This window comes from Agelaius tricolor, unplaced genomic scaffold (genome assembly GCF_023055355.1).
Source record: "Agelaius tricolor isolate 1412-34295 unplaced genomic scaffold, bAgeTri1.0.p SCAF_5, whole genome shotgun sequence".
Lineage (NCBI taxonomy): Eukaryota > Metazoa > Chordata > Aves > Passeriformes > Icteridae > Agelaius > Agelaius tricolor.
In genome coordinates, this window is record NW_027269265.1 from 39,756,672 (window position 1) to 39,771,131 (window position 14,460).

General features: G+C 38.2%; 1 protein-coding gene across 10 annotated transcripts in view; it reads right to left on the bottom strand.

The window, feature by feature from the left end:
• Positions 1-14,460, bottom strand: part of CELF1 (CUGBP Elav-like family member 1) — a 58,917-nt gene that overhangs the window by 35,476 nt on the left and 8,981 nt on the right. For 2 of the 10 annotated variants that reach the window (XM_071427540.1, XM_071427539.1), the window contains exons 2-3: positions 8,152-8,215; positions 6,769-6,809 (exon numbers count right to left, since the gene is read on the bottom strand). The exons of 1 other annotated variant lie outside the window; for it this stretch is intronic. Coding sequence is in view for 3 of the 9 variants with exons in the window: in XM_071427533.1 (XP_071283634.1) it covers positions 6,753-6,766 (14 nt within the window). In the remaining 6 variants the exon portion in view is untranslated. Of the gene's footprint in view, positions 1-6,752; positions 6,810-8,151; positions 8,216-11,616; positions 11,702-14,460 lie in introns of all 10 variants that reach the window. 7 more of the 10 variants (XM_071427538.1, XM_071427541.1, XM_071427536.1 and 4 more) reach the window with 6 other exon arrangements.

Here is a 14,460-nt window from a genome sequence, read left to right on the forward strand (position 1 = left end):
CCACAAAGTTTAAGGCAGTGGCCTACAAACTTTTCCTCTCTCCTGATACACTGCCTCTTCACCTGCTTGCCTGTGAGGGGATGCAGGATTGTGCTGTGAATATCCTGATGGGGCTGTGGCTATTGGAATTCTGCGATGTGAGCAGCCCACAGCTCTGCAGACAATGATCTGCTTCTCCAGGACAGAACAGCTGCATGATGCTACCCTGAGTTTTACTTTCTTAGAGCACAGCTGAGAGCTAACACAGCAGCATGAGGTTGCTAACCCAATGCTTGACCTGCTGCAGCTGTGTCTGCTGCTTCAGTGATGATGCTACGAAGGCTTGCACAGGCATTACCAAAGAGAGAAAAATGGAATAGCCTGGCCATGAGACTGCCTCCTGACAGGGACCTAAAACATCCATCTCTGACCATAAAATTTCTCATTACCCTATTGTCAATATGGAGTATGAAAGCTGACAGCCTTCACAGCATTACCTTGAGGTATATCCAATTATTCCTTCCAGAACCTGTATCTATTTTTTTTTTTTACATAAAAAAACTCCAAAGAATTTCAAATACCTCAGTCTGCTATAGTGCGATGTACAGAGTGATAAAAAACTTCAGTTAGTATATGTGGATTTTTCCAAAGGCACACAGTATGCACTCACCCTGTTTTCCAGGAGAGTATTGTACAGCACTAGGACAGTAGACTAATACATTAGCACAGTGAAATAGGGGAAAAATATGCCTATATGTAAGTAAAATCTTCAAATTAAGACAATTAAACACCAAAGAGAATCTGAAGTTTCTAGGAAACTATCTCCATATAGCCATTCCCCAACGATATATTACATATGTACATTCATCTTCATAGAAGTATAAGAAGAGGTACCTGGATTGTTTTCTTTACCTTATATTGTAATAGATTTTCTTTTGCTAGCTTAAATTTTGTAATTAAAGTTTTCAATTGTTACCTTCAGAACAGTGATCTGAAATTTATGTTACATTTCTGTCTTTCCCTGATACATTTTGTTTATTTTGCAGATTTCCGTGTCTTTTTCAGACTACGGGAACGCAGAGAGAGTTGTGAATGCAATTCGTAGTTGTGAATTTAAAACTAAAGCACAGGACACAGGAAAACTTACTGTGATGCAAAAAAGACAATAAAAGTCTGGCTGAGAAGACGCTGTATTTAAAGGTACCAGACACAAAGCATACAAACAAACAAACTGCTAAAAGACCAAATAATAAATCTGAAGCAATTAATGCAGGACAACCCCTTAAAGCACCAATACCTGTAGAAGAGATAACAACAAGCCTTAATGCAGGTTCCTTAGAAAAATTAATTTTGTCAAATCACTGACAAGGAGCAAACAGCACATGCTTAACCCTCTTTGCAAGACATTTTACAATTAATAATTGATATTAGGAAAAAGCATTGATGTATCCCATGGCAATTGCTTTTAAAGCAGACATGTATAGGTTTCTTCCTCTCATTCTGGTATACTAGTTCTAGTATACTAAAGACAAGAATAATGGAAACAATTTAAAAAATTAGAGCTCTTTATCCTTACCTCTAGATTCTGGTTTGTTTTGTTGGTTTTTTAAAATAAGTAGATGTGAAATGTCTATTTCAGGTACTGCTTAAGCCCTACAGTAAGGTATGTAAAGAAAATATCACTTTAAATTTGTATTTTTTTAAACATACCCAAACATTCCAGTTGTTTGATTTTGAGAAGCATTTTGAATTTTTCTAATCACATTGCTAGAACATAAAAATTCTTACACTTCGCAAGAGACAAAAAACTATGGAAACCTTAAATAACTAAGAGATATCAGAAAGACCTGTAGACACTTTGGCACTGCAGACAGAAAATACTTCTTGAGAAAGTAGGAAAAGTGGCTTGGTCACAACAATAGTAAGAGGAAATGAAGGCAGCTGTATGACACAGGAGACAAAGCAGGAAACGAGTATAAGAGGAGAGGACACACATTTCTACCCTGTGGAAGGACAGGGGACAGGATGAAACATTTCAGGCAGTGGCAAGGTTTCAGTTTTCCCCTTGCACTCTTTGTTTTTGTTTATTGACTGAATTCAGATCCCAAGACACAGAAATACAGAGGGCATACCACACTTGCACTTCAATGCTCAAATCTTTACTGCAAGAAAATGAGAATATAATGCTTGGAAGCAATCTTGTGCTGTAGGCAAGGTACAGATTCCACTTAAGCGTGTCTCTGCCCTCTTTCTCTCTCCTAAATGTTGCCTCCGAGTTTGGTTTGGTTTTGGTTTTTTTCTTTTTAAGATGGATATAGCCAAAGGTAAACTCCTGGCCATCTTTTTGCGCAAGAAACAATCCTGCAAGCATTCTATGGAACAGAAAACTTTGCTTCAATTTTTTTTACCTTGTCAATACAAACACAGTACCTACAAATCTGGTTTCAGATACTCCTGCATTTTCCTGTCCTCTCCTGTATGACATGAATCTGAAGCTCTGTACTTAGTCAAAAAGATATACTGAAAAAAACCATTTTGCAATCTCTACAGTATTCACCAGATTTTTAAGGACTCTTAAATCTACACATTTTAGGACAGTCTTCTGACACTGAAACAGAGCCAGAAGTTATTCCTCTAGTAAGGACCTGGAAAGCCAGTCATTCTTGGAAAGCTCTCAACAGTCTGCTTGTCCTCAAGCCAAACATGCCATAAAGCATTACAGCAGGCAAAGCAACTACATTTACACAGAGAAGGCTGTGTGGTTGCATATTGGACCCAGGGGGAACGACAGAACCAGCTGTACAATTCCAAGACAATATAATCTACAATATTATATTTTTATATTATTTATATTAACCTGGAGGACGAGAACCTCTGAATCAAAAAACACTTTTAAGTTTATGGCAAGCAACACATTTTGTGCACATGTAAACTAAAACCTTAAAGTAAGAACTGGCCAGAGTAACTTTTTTTTTTATTCAAGAAATGTAATATGTTATCTTAAATCAAAGGAACAAACTACAAATTATTATTCTCCTTACTGAAATGTCTTAGAATAGCACTTAGACACTTCTAAAATTTTTTCTGATAGTCTTTTTTTTCTTCTATTGAGTTTCAAGAGACCTTTTGGACTAAAAGCAGCAAGTCTCAAGTTTCAGTGTCCTTTGCGGCCACCAGAACAGTTGGACAAGCTGTTTTGAGGAGTCCTTTAATCTCAAATTGTTCTTATGAATAGCACCAGATACAAACAAGAATCAGTTAATATTATACTACAAAAATAGTAGTACTTTTGTAGTAGTATCTCTCTCATTTCATTTTATCCAAAGGAAAGCTTTTTGTTGCATGTTACCCAAAGAAAGTTGAAACGTAGCCTAGACAGGGGCTCTCAGTTGACTGGGAGGGTCCAGTTGACTGGAAGTTAGCAAATGTTACACTCCATTTACATGAAGGGTTGAAAGGAGGATCTGGGGAACCACAGGCCTGTGATCCTGACCTCTGGGATGGGGAAGGTCATGGAGCTGATCATCCTGAGTGCCATTACACAACATGCACGGAACAAGCAGGGGATCAGGCCCAGCCAGCAGGGGTTTCTGAAAGGCAGGTCCTGCTTGACCAACCTGATCTCCTATGTCAAGCTGAGCTGCTGAGTGGATGAGGGAAAGGCTTGTGATGTTATCTATCTGAACTTCAGTGAAGCCTTTGACTCTGTTTCCCACAGCATCCTCCTGGACAAGGTGAATTTCCATGATGTGAATGGGTGTACTCTTTGCTGGGTAAAAGCTGGCTGGAGTGCTGGGCCCAGAGAGTGGTGGTGACTGCAGTTACATCCAGCTGATGGTTGGTCACCAGTGGTGATCTCCAGGGCTCAGCTGGAGTCCTGTTTAATCTCTTTATCAATGATCTGAGTGAAGGGATCAAGTGCATTCTCAGCAAGTGTGCAGGCAACACCAAGCTGTGTGGCAGTGCTGATCTGCCAGACGAGAGGAAAGCTCTGCAGAGAGATCAGGGTAGGCTGGATCCACAGACTGAGGCCAACTGTGTGCAGCTCAACAAGGCCCAGTGTCAGGTCCCGCCCTTGGGTCACAACAACCCCATGCAGTGCTACAGGCTGGGAGAAGCAGGGCTGGAAGGCTGCCCAGCAGAGCAGGGCCTAGGAAGGTTGGCTGACAGCAGTGCCCAGGTGGCCAAGAAGGCCAATGGCATCCTGGCCTCTATCAGTAACAGTGTGGCCAGCAGGACCAGGGCAGTGATGTCTCCCTGTACTTGGCACTGGTGAGGCCACACCTCAAGAGCTGTGCCCAGTTTTAGGCCCCTCACTACAAGGACACTGAGAGGCTGGAGCACATCCAGAAAAGGGCAATGGAGCTGGTGAAGGGTCTGAAGCACAAGTCTTACAGGGGGAACTTGAATGAGCTGGGGTTGTTCAGCCTGGAGAAAAGGAGGATGAAGGGAGACTACTCTTTACAACTACCTAAAAGGATGTTGTACTGAGGTGGGGTCAGTCTTTTCTCTCAAGTAACAAAACCAGACAAAATGGCCTCAAGTCACACCAGAAGAAGTTTAGATTGGATATTAGGAAGAATTTCTTCACTGAAAGGGCTGTCAAGTATTGGAACAGGCTGCCCAGAGAAGTGTTACAATCTCCATCCCTGGAAGTACTTGGAAAATGTGCAGATGTGGGGCTTAGGGATAGTTTTAGTGACAGACTTGGCAGTGTTAGGTTAATGGTTGAACTCTGTTATGGCATCATGTCATGAGTCTAGTCTCTGTCTAGACTCTAGTCATGGAATCTTTAAGGTTGGAGAAGACTCTTAAGATCACAATCTACAATCTTTTAATGCCCATTTTTATCTCCATGCCAAAGATTTCCATTTTGGAAGAGGCTCATATCTCATATGCAGAAATTTTATTTGAACACAGACATGTTTCAGCATGGTAAATGTGTGTATGAGTCAATACAGAGGTAGAATTGACTCCTTATCATAAAGCAAAGCTGAGTCCTCCTTATTTTTAATCTCTGTACCAGACCAGAAGCAGAATGCCATCAGTTTTATTCTGATGTATATCTCTGTATATTCTGATACATATCTCTGTAGTGTTAACCATGATGTGACATTTCAAACTGGAACATATACAAACAATTTTATATACCATTATTAGATGTTCAAGAAAAGACTCCATCCTCTTCCATTTGGTCACTTTTCTTATTCACATTTAGGCAGATGAATTCAACTTTGCTCTTAAGATGAGACACCACGGATCTTGCACCAAATCAAAGCGACTTATTTTCATCAACCAGAAACTCGTGATTATCTTGCTATTTAAATATCTGATTGTTTTGTTATTTAAGTAATCCAAATATATTGATTCTGGACCTGGGTAGAGAATCCCATGAGTCTGAAAAACTAGGCCAGCCAAATCAGTTTAGTCTGTCTCAAAAGATGCAAATTCTTCAGAAAAAAGACACAAACATAATGATCAGTATTCTCTCTTTCCACTCTTCTGTATGGTCCTAATGGACAGCAAAGGAGCAGGAAGCACAAAGTACAGAGCACCAGTCATTAGAAAAGAAGTTGAGTGTTTTGCAACCCACACAATGCCTGGAGACAAATGTCCTCGAACTGGTACTTCCAAACACAGAGGTCAGTCACCAATTCTCTAAAAAATCACTTGACAATTAAGGTGATCTTGGATTTCTTAAACCAACTTTAGATCTTTCTACCCTGATGAGTAATATATGGAGAGACAGGATATCCTGCACTTTAAAGACAAATTTGTTTTTCTTTCTGATATAGTCATAACCAAATCCTTCCCAATGTATTTATGAAAACAGTAGCAAATGTCTGTCCATAGCAAAAAACAACTCTTTCCTCAAGACAATATAAAAACTCAATTCTCCCTAGTTGTCTACAGACCAAAACACACCTTAAATATTTCTGCCATAGCAGAGGTAATTCATGGGAAGAAACATTCACCAAATTTCAGTTGTGGTGATACTGATAGTGTTACTTAAAACAGCAGTTACAGGTCAATTGTCTCAGAAGTGAACTCAAACTCTTGAGGTGCACAGTACAGTCCAATACATTCTTTTGTACTCCTCTGACCACACAGTAAATCGTTCCAACTTCCTAAACCAGAGAAACAACTAGATCACAGAAGAGCTTTTTACAGGGTTGTCAAGCTGACTCTGTCTATAATGCAAGCTACCATGAGAACCAAACATAACCAAAGGACACAGCACTAAACTCTCACCTGGAAACTGAGAAGGGGCAATTGTCTCAGCTGTCACATGAAACTACAGCCTTACTGGACTTCTAGCATGAAGAAAATTGCACCAAAAGATCCTCACATTTGATTCCATGCATTTTCATACTAGACTATGTTCCCGTTCTACTGCCCATAATCAAATTTGTCTCAGTCCAGAAATTGTTCCACTAATACTCAACTTTAGGGTTTCATGTACTACAGAATACTGCAGATTTGTTCTGGTCAAGAAATTACTATGAAGACATGCATTTCTACTTTGCAGTTATGTTTCTAAAATTATTAAATTACAGATGGAGTTAAAGATGTCTATTGACTCAGTACTCACAGCCCTGAACTGTTAACACTCCCAACCCCCTTTGGCAGCACAAAGGCAGGAAACTGCAGAGTTTAAGGTTCAGGGAGCACTGCTCAGTGCAGTGGAAAATGACTGCTTTCATCACTGAATGTAAAAACATCTCTCTAAATCTTTGTAAGGAAGCTCTACTATGCAACTAAGGGATACATACTTTAGCTGGTTCATACCTGCAGCTACGCACCTCCGTCCAGCTGTTCCAGTCTTCACTCTAAAATATAAGGAAAAACACACATTGAGGACTCCAGAGTTAACATCAGAAAATAACAAGTATTATGTGAACTCTACCTGGTAAAGCACTGAGGACAGGGAAAGTAAGCGTATTTCTAATAACAGAAGTCATCATGAGGTAGTAACAACCCTCAATAGCATCAAAACCAAAGCTGTATATTTCAAATATATAGGGTAAATGAAAGGGTGCACAAAAATGGACTGCAAACACAACCTGGCTGAAAACAGAAGGCTTAGAGCTTCCTAGCAAAGTTCAGTGGACTTATGCCACCTCTCTGGCCTTTTTGCGGTCACAACAGTAGCAGCTACCAACAGCAGCAGCCACAATCCTAAACTCCTATATGATGTTATTTTGACAGCTGCAGCACTAACAGATGACCATGAACCTGCAGAGGGGAACTCCAATGTATGACTGCATAAATGGAAATGTCTCAAAAAGCACTGAATTAGGGAACACAGAATTGAACACAAGGAAAAAATGTTATTTCTACATCTTAAGCAAATCATCAGCCAGGAACCATACAGATTTTCTGTACTAGCACATCATATCTAGGGGATGCTACTTCATGATTCAAAGTTCTCTTTTTGCAAACTCAGTAACATATGCTCAACACAAGCTAGTCTGTATTTAAAAACAAATTTGGGATTCTTAATTTGTTAAGTTTCTCGACTTTTTTCCTCCCTCAAATAATTTCTTCTCTGCCTCCTCCTGGGTTATTTTGCAGAACTATACTCATGTCAGTCAAGCAGTATTTTACAGAAAATACAAATCTACTTATCTGTAGTTACCAAACTAAAAACTGCATCCACCAGCAAGCAGAATTATACAAGGCTATCTGAGCTCCAACATTTTGACTGCTTTGCAGACCCCTAACTTAACATTTTTTCTACATTTTTTTTTATTAAGCAAGAATAAGCGAGCGACATCCTCTTCTAACTTGCCATGTAATATACTTGGTTATTTATCACATGTACTCATGCCCTCTTTTTCAAAGGGAGATCTCTTGAGAAATTTCAATTCTTCTAAATCCTTCCTATTTATTTAATAAAGTACTAAAGCCTCTAAAGGAATAAAGAAACCTAAACACAAGAACAAAATTAATTTCCTTATAATATTTGTTGAAAACAAAACCCAAACTATGAATCCTGACAAACATAATGCAGTTATCTGAAATGTGTATTTTCAAAATTATGAATTTTTCTTTCCTAAAATATTACTCAAAACTGACTATTGTTCAGAGAACACTTTGCATATTTTTGTTCTGTTTCACAACAACATCCTGGATTGTGAAGCTCCAATTTGTGATTGAGGCAAACGTTACCTTAAGACAGTTCTTCCACTGGAGCCAGAGTCCTCTGCTGTTCTGAAGTTTAATTACAAAATATCTGTTTATGGCCAAAAAAAAAGGGTCTTAGATTCCTGCTAACAGACCTTCTTCATGTCTAACTTCTAATGTCTTTAAAACAACACATACCATAATTTTTTTGCTTTTATGCCAAGTTATATTCCTTAGATAATCATCTTTCAGATAAACTGAAATATACAGTTACTTGATCTTGTGAATACTTAAGAATATCTATACAAACAACTTTTTGATGTTAAAAAGAAAGCCTTCACTTTGCACATGTAACTGTAACACTCTAGTGAATTAATTTAAAAACTTCAAAGAAACCAAAAGTGCAGCTAACATACCCAGAGGAACCCATAACTCTTGGATTCCTTTGGAAAAAATACACTTCACTGAATCAAAGGCAAAATCCAAGACAATAAAAACTTCAAAAACCAAGCAGCAAATCTGTAACCACCTGTGGAGCCTGGGAGAGTGCTAGTAAATCACAAATTGTTTTAGTATGGTTTATTTAATTGCATGCAGAACATAAATACACTGAATAATTTATCCAAGTTTATACATCAGACAAACCTGGCCCAAAGGCCAAAGAATCTGACAACCATGTTTGTTCTCAGGAAAAGCTGGGTCTTGGATCCCTCAGACTAAGGTATATACATACATACAGCTGGGTGCTGCTGGCCATGCGTGCAGCATGGTCACTTCTGTAATTAACTGATGGGGCAGTAAGCTCTTGTGCAAAGTAGGTTCTCCCCAGCCAGCATTTGATGCTGATAGCCAAGTGTTTTCATAGCTGCATGAGTGTACTTAGTGCTGCCAGCAAAATAATTAATGGGGTAAATTCAGATGTCTCACCACAGCCTCTATCAAAATTTTCCTGAAGTTGTTCCCTGACTAAGGCTCTGCAGCTGAGTACAGTTGTCAATTTCAACTACTGCACAAAGCTGGGAGGAACTACCTGAGTATTCCATGCAGAAAACAAAGGTTTAACGCTTAAATTTAATGGCCTTGCCAGATCTAAAGGTGACAAAACATACTCTTGTTGATGAACAGTTGTAACTTTTGATATGCAATATAATATAAATAGAACTGCAGCTGGTAATGAAAGTAAGTGGCTCTGTCCACTAAGTACTAGACAATGGATATGAGCCTAATAAATCCAGTAATACTGCTTTTCTACTAAGTGGTAGAACTTCTGTCTCACCCGCACCCGGGACCATCTAAGAGAATACCAGATCATTTAATGGATCGTGATCAATGAAATTACTGTCATAGTCAGCACTTTGTCTAGACCAGTTAGTTCTGATTTCTCATTATGCTTTCCAGGAACTAATGTTTATGGGATTGTCAAGGTTACCACTGGCAATTAAAGAGGTCAACAGATCAAAGAGACCACATAGGTCAGCCTCAGATACATCCTGGCGTCAACTGACTCTCACATAAATCAGGGCTCAGTCTGGACTCACTGCAGATTTACATACTTTTAGGAATCCATGTGACCAATAATGAAAATTTGAAAATACAGAAAGAACTATTTCTTTGGAAGAAGTACAGGAGGGAGATAAGGATGCATCAAAGAGCGACGGAGCAAGTGCACTACACAGATTATGAACCGAGAGTCCAACAGAAACCAGAGGAAGTTTCAATCACTGCACAGCCCAGGCCACAACCCACAGAAATGTCACTTTGTAGCAACCCTTACTAATGAGGCAACACACAACAGAGACAGCAAGGGGAAACTTCTACCCCATAAAAGCCCTACCAGCGAAGGAACTTTTGAATCTGAGAAGTGCCCTTCTACTGCAATCTTTACACCACCCAAACCTCTTAGCACCAGAAGCTACTTGTTCAATGTGAGGCCACAGCTCAGTCACTGTGACTGCTCAATTTATTTTGGCAGACAGAGCTGTCAAATACTGTTTTTCTCAGCACTGCCAGCAAATACTAAAGGGTATAGAGAGTGGCAGACAAACTATATAGTTAGCAAGTTGAATTACTCATGATAGTATGTTCTACTATAAGAATGTAAGTTTTTTCAACTTCAGATGTAACATGAAGAACAGAATGAAGAATAGAAGAGGTGCACATTTTGGGACCACTGCAGATAAAGATGAAAAGACAAGAAAACATTTAAAATGCTATGCTTCAAGTTACTCTAACCAGGACATCATAAGATACTTAAGATTTGGGATGTTGATCATATTTGCAATGTCTGTTCCATGTCTAGTCAGCAATTACAGCCCAAATACCTCCAAGATTGATCATTAAGTCTTACAATCCACAATGAAAGCGTCAAAGACACTCTAACAATACAAAGCTATCCCATGATCTACTGCTGAAAACATGGGACTGGGGCTTAGAAGACAAAACTTGTATTATTAACTATGTGGCTGAATAGCAAGTTTTTGGTCTACTTGTACAATATGGACAAATATGTACAAAGAAATAGTAATCGTATTTCTTTGTGAAAAGGAATTTTGAAAACTAGTGACAGAATGTATTTAATCAGAGTCAGGGGTATCATCACATTGTTACAGTTGCATCTCAGCTAAAAACCTCATAAACAACTTCACAAAAAAAATTTCCAAAAAAATTTGTCTGTTAATAAAATCCAAAAAAATCTCACCAACAAAAGTTTGCTATCTTTAGTTTGCTATCTCTCTCCAGATTATGGTATTAAGGGACTCTCAAAATATACCAGGAGTTGCAGATAGAGAAGGTACAAACTAAAGCAACATTTCATTTACTATTTGAATGAAGGTCAGAAAGCACACATTCATGTTTTGCTTTATGGAGACTCTACATGCCACAGGAAGACCTAACACATACAGCAGAGTTTGGCCTTGAGTTTTAGTGATTGAGTTTTAGTGAACACAAACAATATTTTCAGCTTAACCACTAAGCGTACTCCTAGAAGCAACTGAACTTTAGCTGAACTTTAACAACCTCATCCATCTCAGCCACAAGATTCAAACACTAGCACTTTCAACTTACCTATCTTTAAAGGCAAGATAAAAAAATCTCAATGGGGAAACCACCTCTGTGCAATGTTTACACACACAGAGCTAGCATAGCTCTGAGTTAAAAATTCAAGATACTAACACACTTTTTTTTCTGATTGTACTAAAGAGAATAGATTCAAAAGCAAACAGAGAATAAAGATTTATTACAGGTCTCCCATAAAGATCCCCAAATGCAATCACTATTCTGTACTACCACACCTAAAATGCCAAAGGAGGACGCAGTGTGCATGGCTGTTTCCAGCATCTACTGCTAGCTTTAGGAGAAAATAATTTTGAGGTGTCTCAATTTTGAAAGATCAGAATTGAACTGTATACAAAATTCTGAGTAGGTCTGAAATTTGGTATTTGAAAAATGTTGAAGAATAAACATTTATATTTTATTTCAAAGAAGCACAACTAAGAAAGACTGATTTACCTGAAGCTTGTATGTGTCTTGCTTGGCTTATATTAGACAAATACTTGCCATGAACTCTACCGTGCAGAATCTGCCATTGCCACGCCTGCAAATCAAAGAGTAAAAATATGCTCAATTATTTTTATCTTTATTTTGTAACAGGCACACGGTAAATCCTTTGCAGAAGTAAATGGATACAAATTACACTCATTTACATCTGTAAAGAATTGGAGTTACTGCTCTATTATAACCAATGAATACTGATTCAAATCAACTTTAACAGCAAATAATTTTTGTTAACACTTGAAGAGATTTAATATTGGGTGTATAGAGCAGAAGCTTTAAAAAATATTTCATACTATTTCTTTTTCTCCATCAGAGGCAAATGCTGGCATTGCTGTGGGAACATCAACTTAGGAATGTTCCACTTTTGCTCTAAAACACAAATTTAATAAAATGTAACCATTTCACTGCAAAGCAGTTCTTACTAAGCTTCTAGTCCAGATCTCTGAAGGTTTCTCATTTGTCATCATTCGTAACATCATTTGTATATACTTTGATTTCTTTTTTGCAACATTTACTCCTCTCTTCAATATCTTTATATAGTATCTGAAACATACAACTGTAAATAATACAGAAGAACTTATTAAAAAAAAACTGCATTCATTTACAATCTGCTGAAAACACATGAATACATGAGCACATGCCATGAAGCACCATTTTGACGTGTCTACCAATCACAAATGTAATGCTACACCTCACATGAACTTTCCTCTGTTTGAAGAAGTTTTCATTCCTTGTTACAAACATGTGAATACAACTAATAGAATGCCTTTCCTGCTGGTATCAGCAGCTTTTTACTCCACAAACTACCTTCCTGGTCCACTTGGGACCCTGACACACCCTCTCCAGACTGCTCATCTCTGGTGGTTGATGCTCACTGATTCTTGCATCAGCACAGCAAACTCTGCTTGCTCCTCTCTCTTCCCAAGGCCTCAGAAACTCTCCCTGCTGTACAAGGCTGGATCCATATCTCGATCTTAGATTTTAGTTGGATGGGTGGAGAAGGATCAAGAGTGCCAATGTACTTTGCCAAGAGCTAGAGGTTCAGTCCTTGCTTGAAGTCTTATTCATCTATTTTCAGATGTTCTTCACTTACACACTCATCCATCAATTCATTTCCATCACTTTTACTGAAAGGCACAGTATGACACCTGCTAGCAGTTCTCCAGTGCTAGCAGGAAGAGACTCCATAAACTTTATGGCAAAAACAAGTGCTATAATAATACAGCTTTGGCTGCATAAGCATGCAGAATGGACATAAAATAAATATCTTTCTGAATTCTCTATACCTTGTCCCTAGATTTGGGAGGCATCTTAGACTGCCACATGTAAGGTTTTGGAAGTATATGTGGCACATAATTTTCTCTCTGTCCTCACATAAGAAAAGTTCACCAATTTTTTTCCCAAATGAATAGCAGGCTTTCTGTAGAGCAGCATCGAACAGTGTGTACCAAATACTGCATTCATTAAGAAGTATGTTAAGACAACATTTAGGACTTCCCTGTGTAGAATCAAATTATATGTGCCCCAGCAGGCAACACAGGCAAACAATTCTCATTTAATATTTTCAGCTTTTACAACTGAGAAGACTAGATAAGAGCTCTCCATTAACATTTAATAGAAATGGGGAAGAAATACAAAGGAATAGATTGAGATACTCCTGCTATAGATCCAGTTTAAGCTGGTGCTATTGCCAAAAGAATAGTGCACAACTCTTTCCTCACCAGCTGGGCATGCCTACCTCTGTGTAAGAAGCCAGAGAGAGGAAATGGTCAAGGTGTGATCTTGTCCACTACAACAACAGGAAAATAATAGTTTTAACCCGGATGTGCTCCTAGATTCAGTTCACCTCACAACCACACAGATGTTCTTGGTAGCACAAAGGAAAGGAAAAACGCATGAAAAATGGCACAAGCCTCTTTCAGAGCAATACTGGCAGATGCTCATTTAAATTACTCATGGAACTAGATCATCAGATTTAGGTACTGAACTTCACACAATTAAATCTCTATTGATTGATCCTTTCTAAAGGCCTCAAGTGATAAACAAGGCTTCCACTGCTTCTGTTAAGAAAACACTGTTTGTAAGAACTAAATACATGTCCTTCCATATAATCATCTTCACTGTTCCAATTCTTTGTCAGTGGACTGCCTCAGATATTAGAGACATGTCACTTCATATTCTTGATTAAACAATATGATTTAACTTCTCAAAATCACAAGTAAATGTTTTCCAACTTTCATTCATTCTTCCTGGAGTTGTAAATACTTCACAATAGCAGTTTTAAGTTTCATCAATCTGAAATGCACACTGGACTTAATTTACAATTCCTGTAATCTTTCCATATGTCCATCCTTAACCAAACTTTATTACTCGACTGCATAATTATAGTATTTTTTAAAAAGGGCTTGTTTTGTAAAAAAAAAAAAAAAGGCAGGCAGTAGGGCAAGAAGAAAATAAAAAATTATGCTTTCCTGTGGAATTTCAGTATCTTCAAAGGACATCAGACAAAAGTTAATTTTTCATTTGTCTCATACCCTGATTAAACCCTTTCTGCAGACAGGGTAACAGTCAAGATACAATAGATTATTGGGTATTCTCCCTTAAAAACAAAAGTATATACAGCAAACAAGATTTCCTGTCTTGCCAGCTTGGCTTAGCTCTGAACAATGCCGCTTTCTCATATATTGCCTTTAGGAAGATTACAACAAAATGGCATGATTGAAATTCCCCAGTGCCATTATACTACTCAAATGCTTTTGGTGCACATATAGTTATTATTTATTCAGAGTTCTATCCATT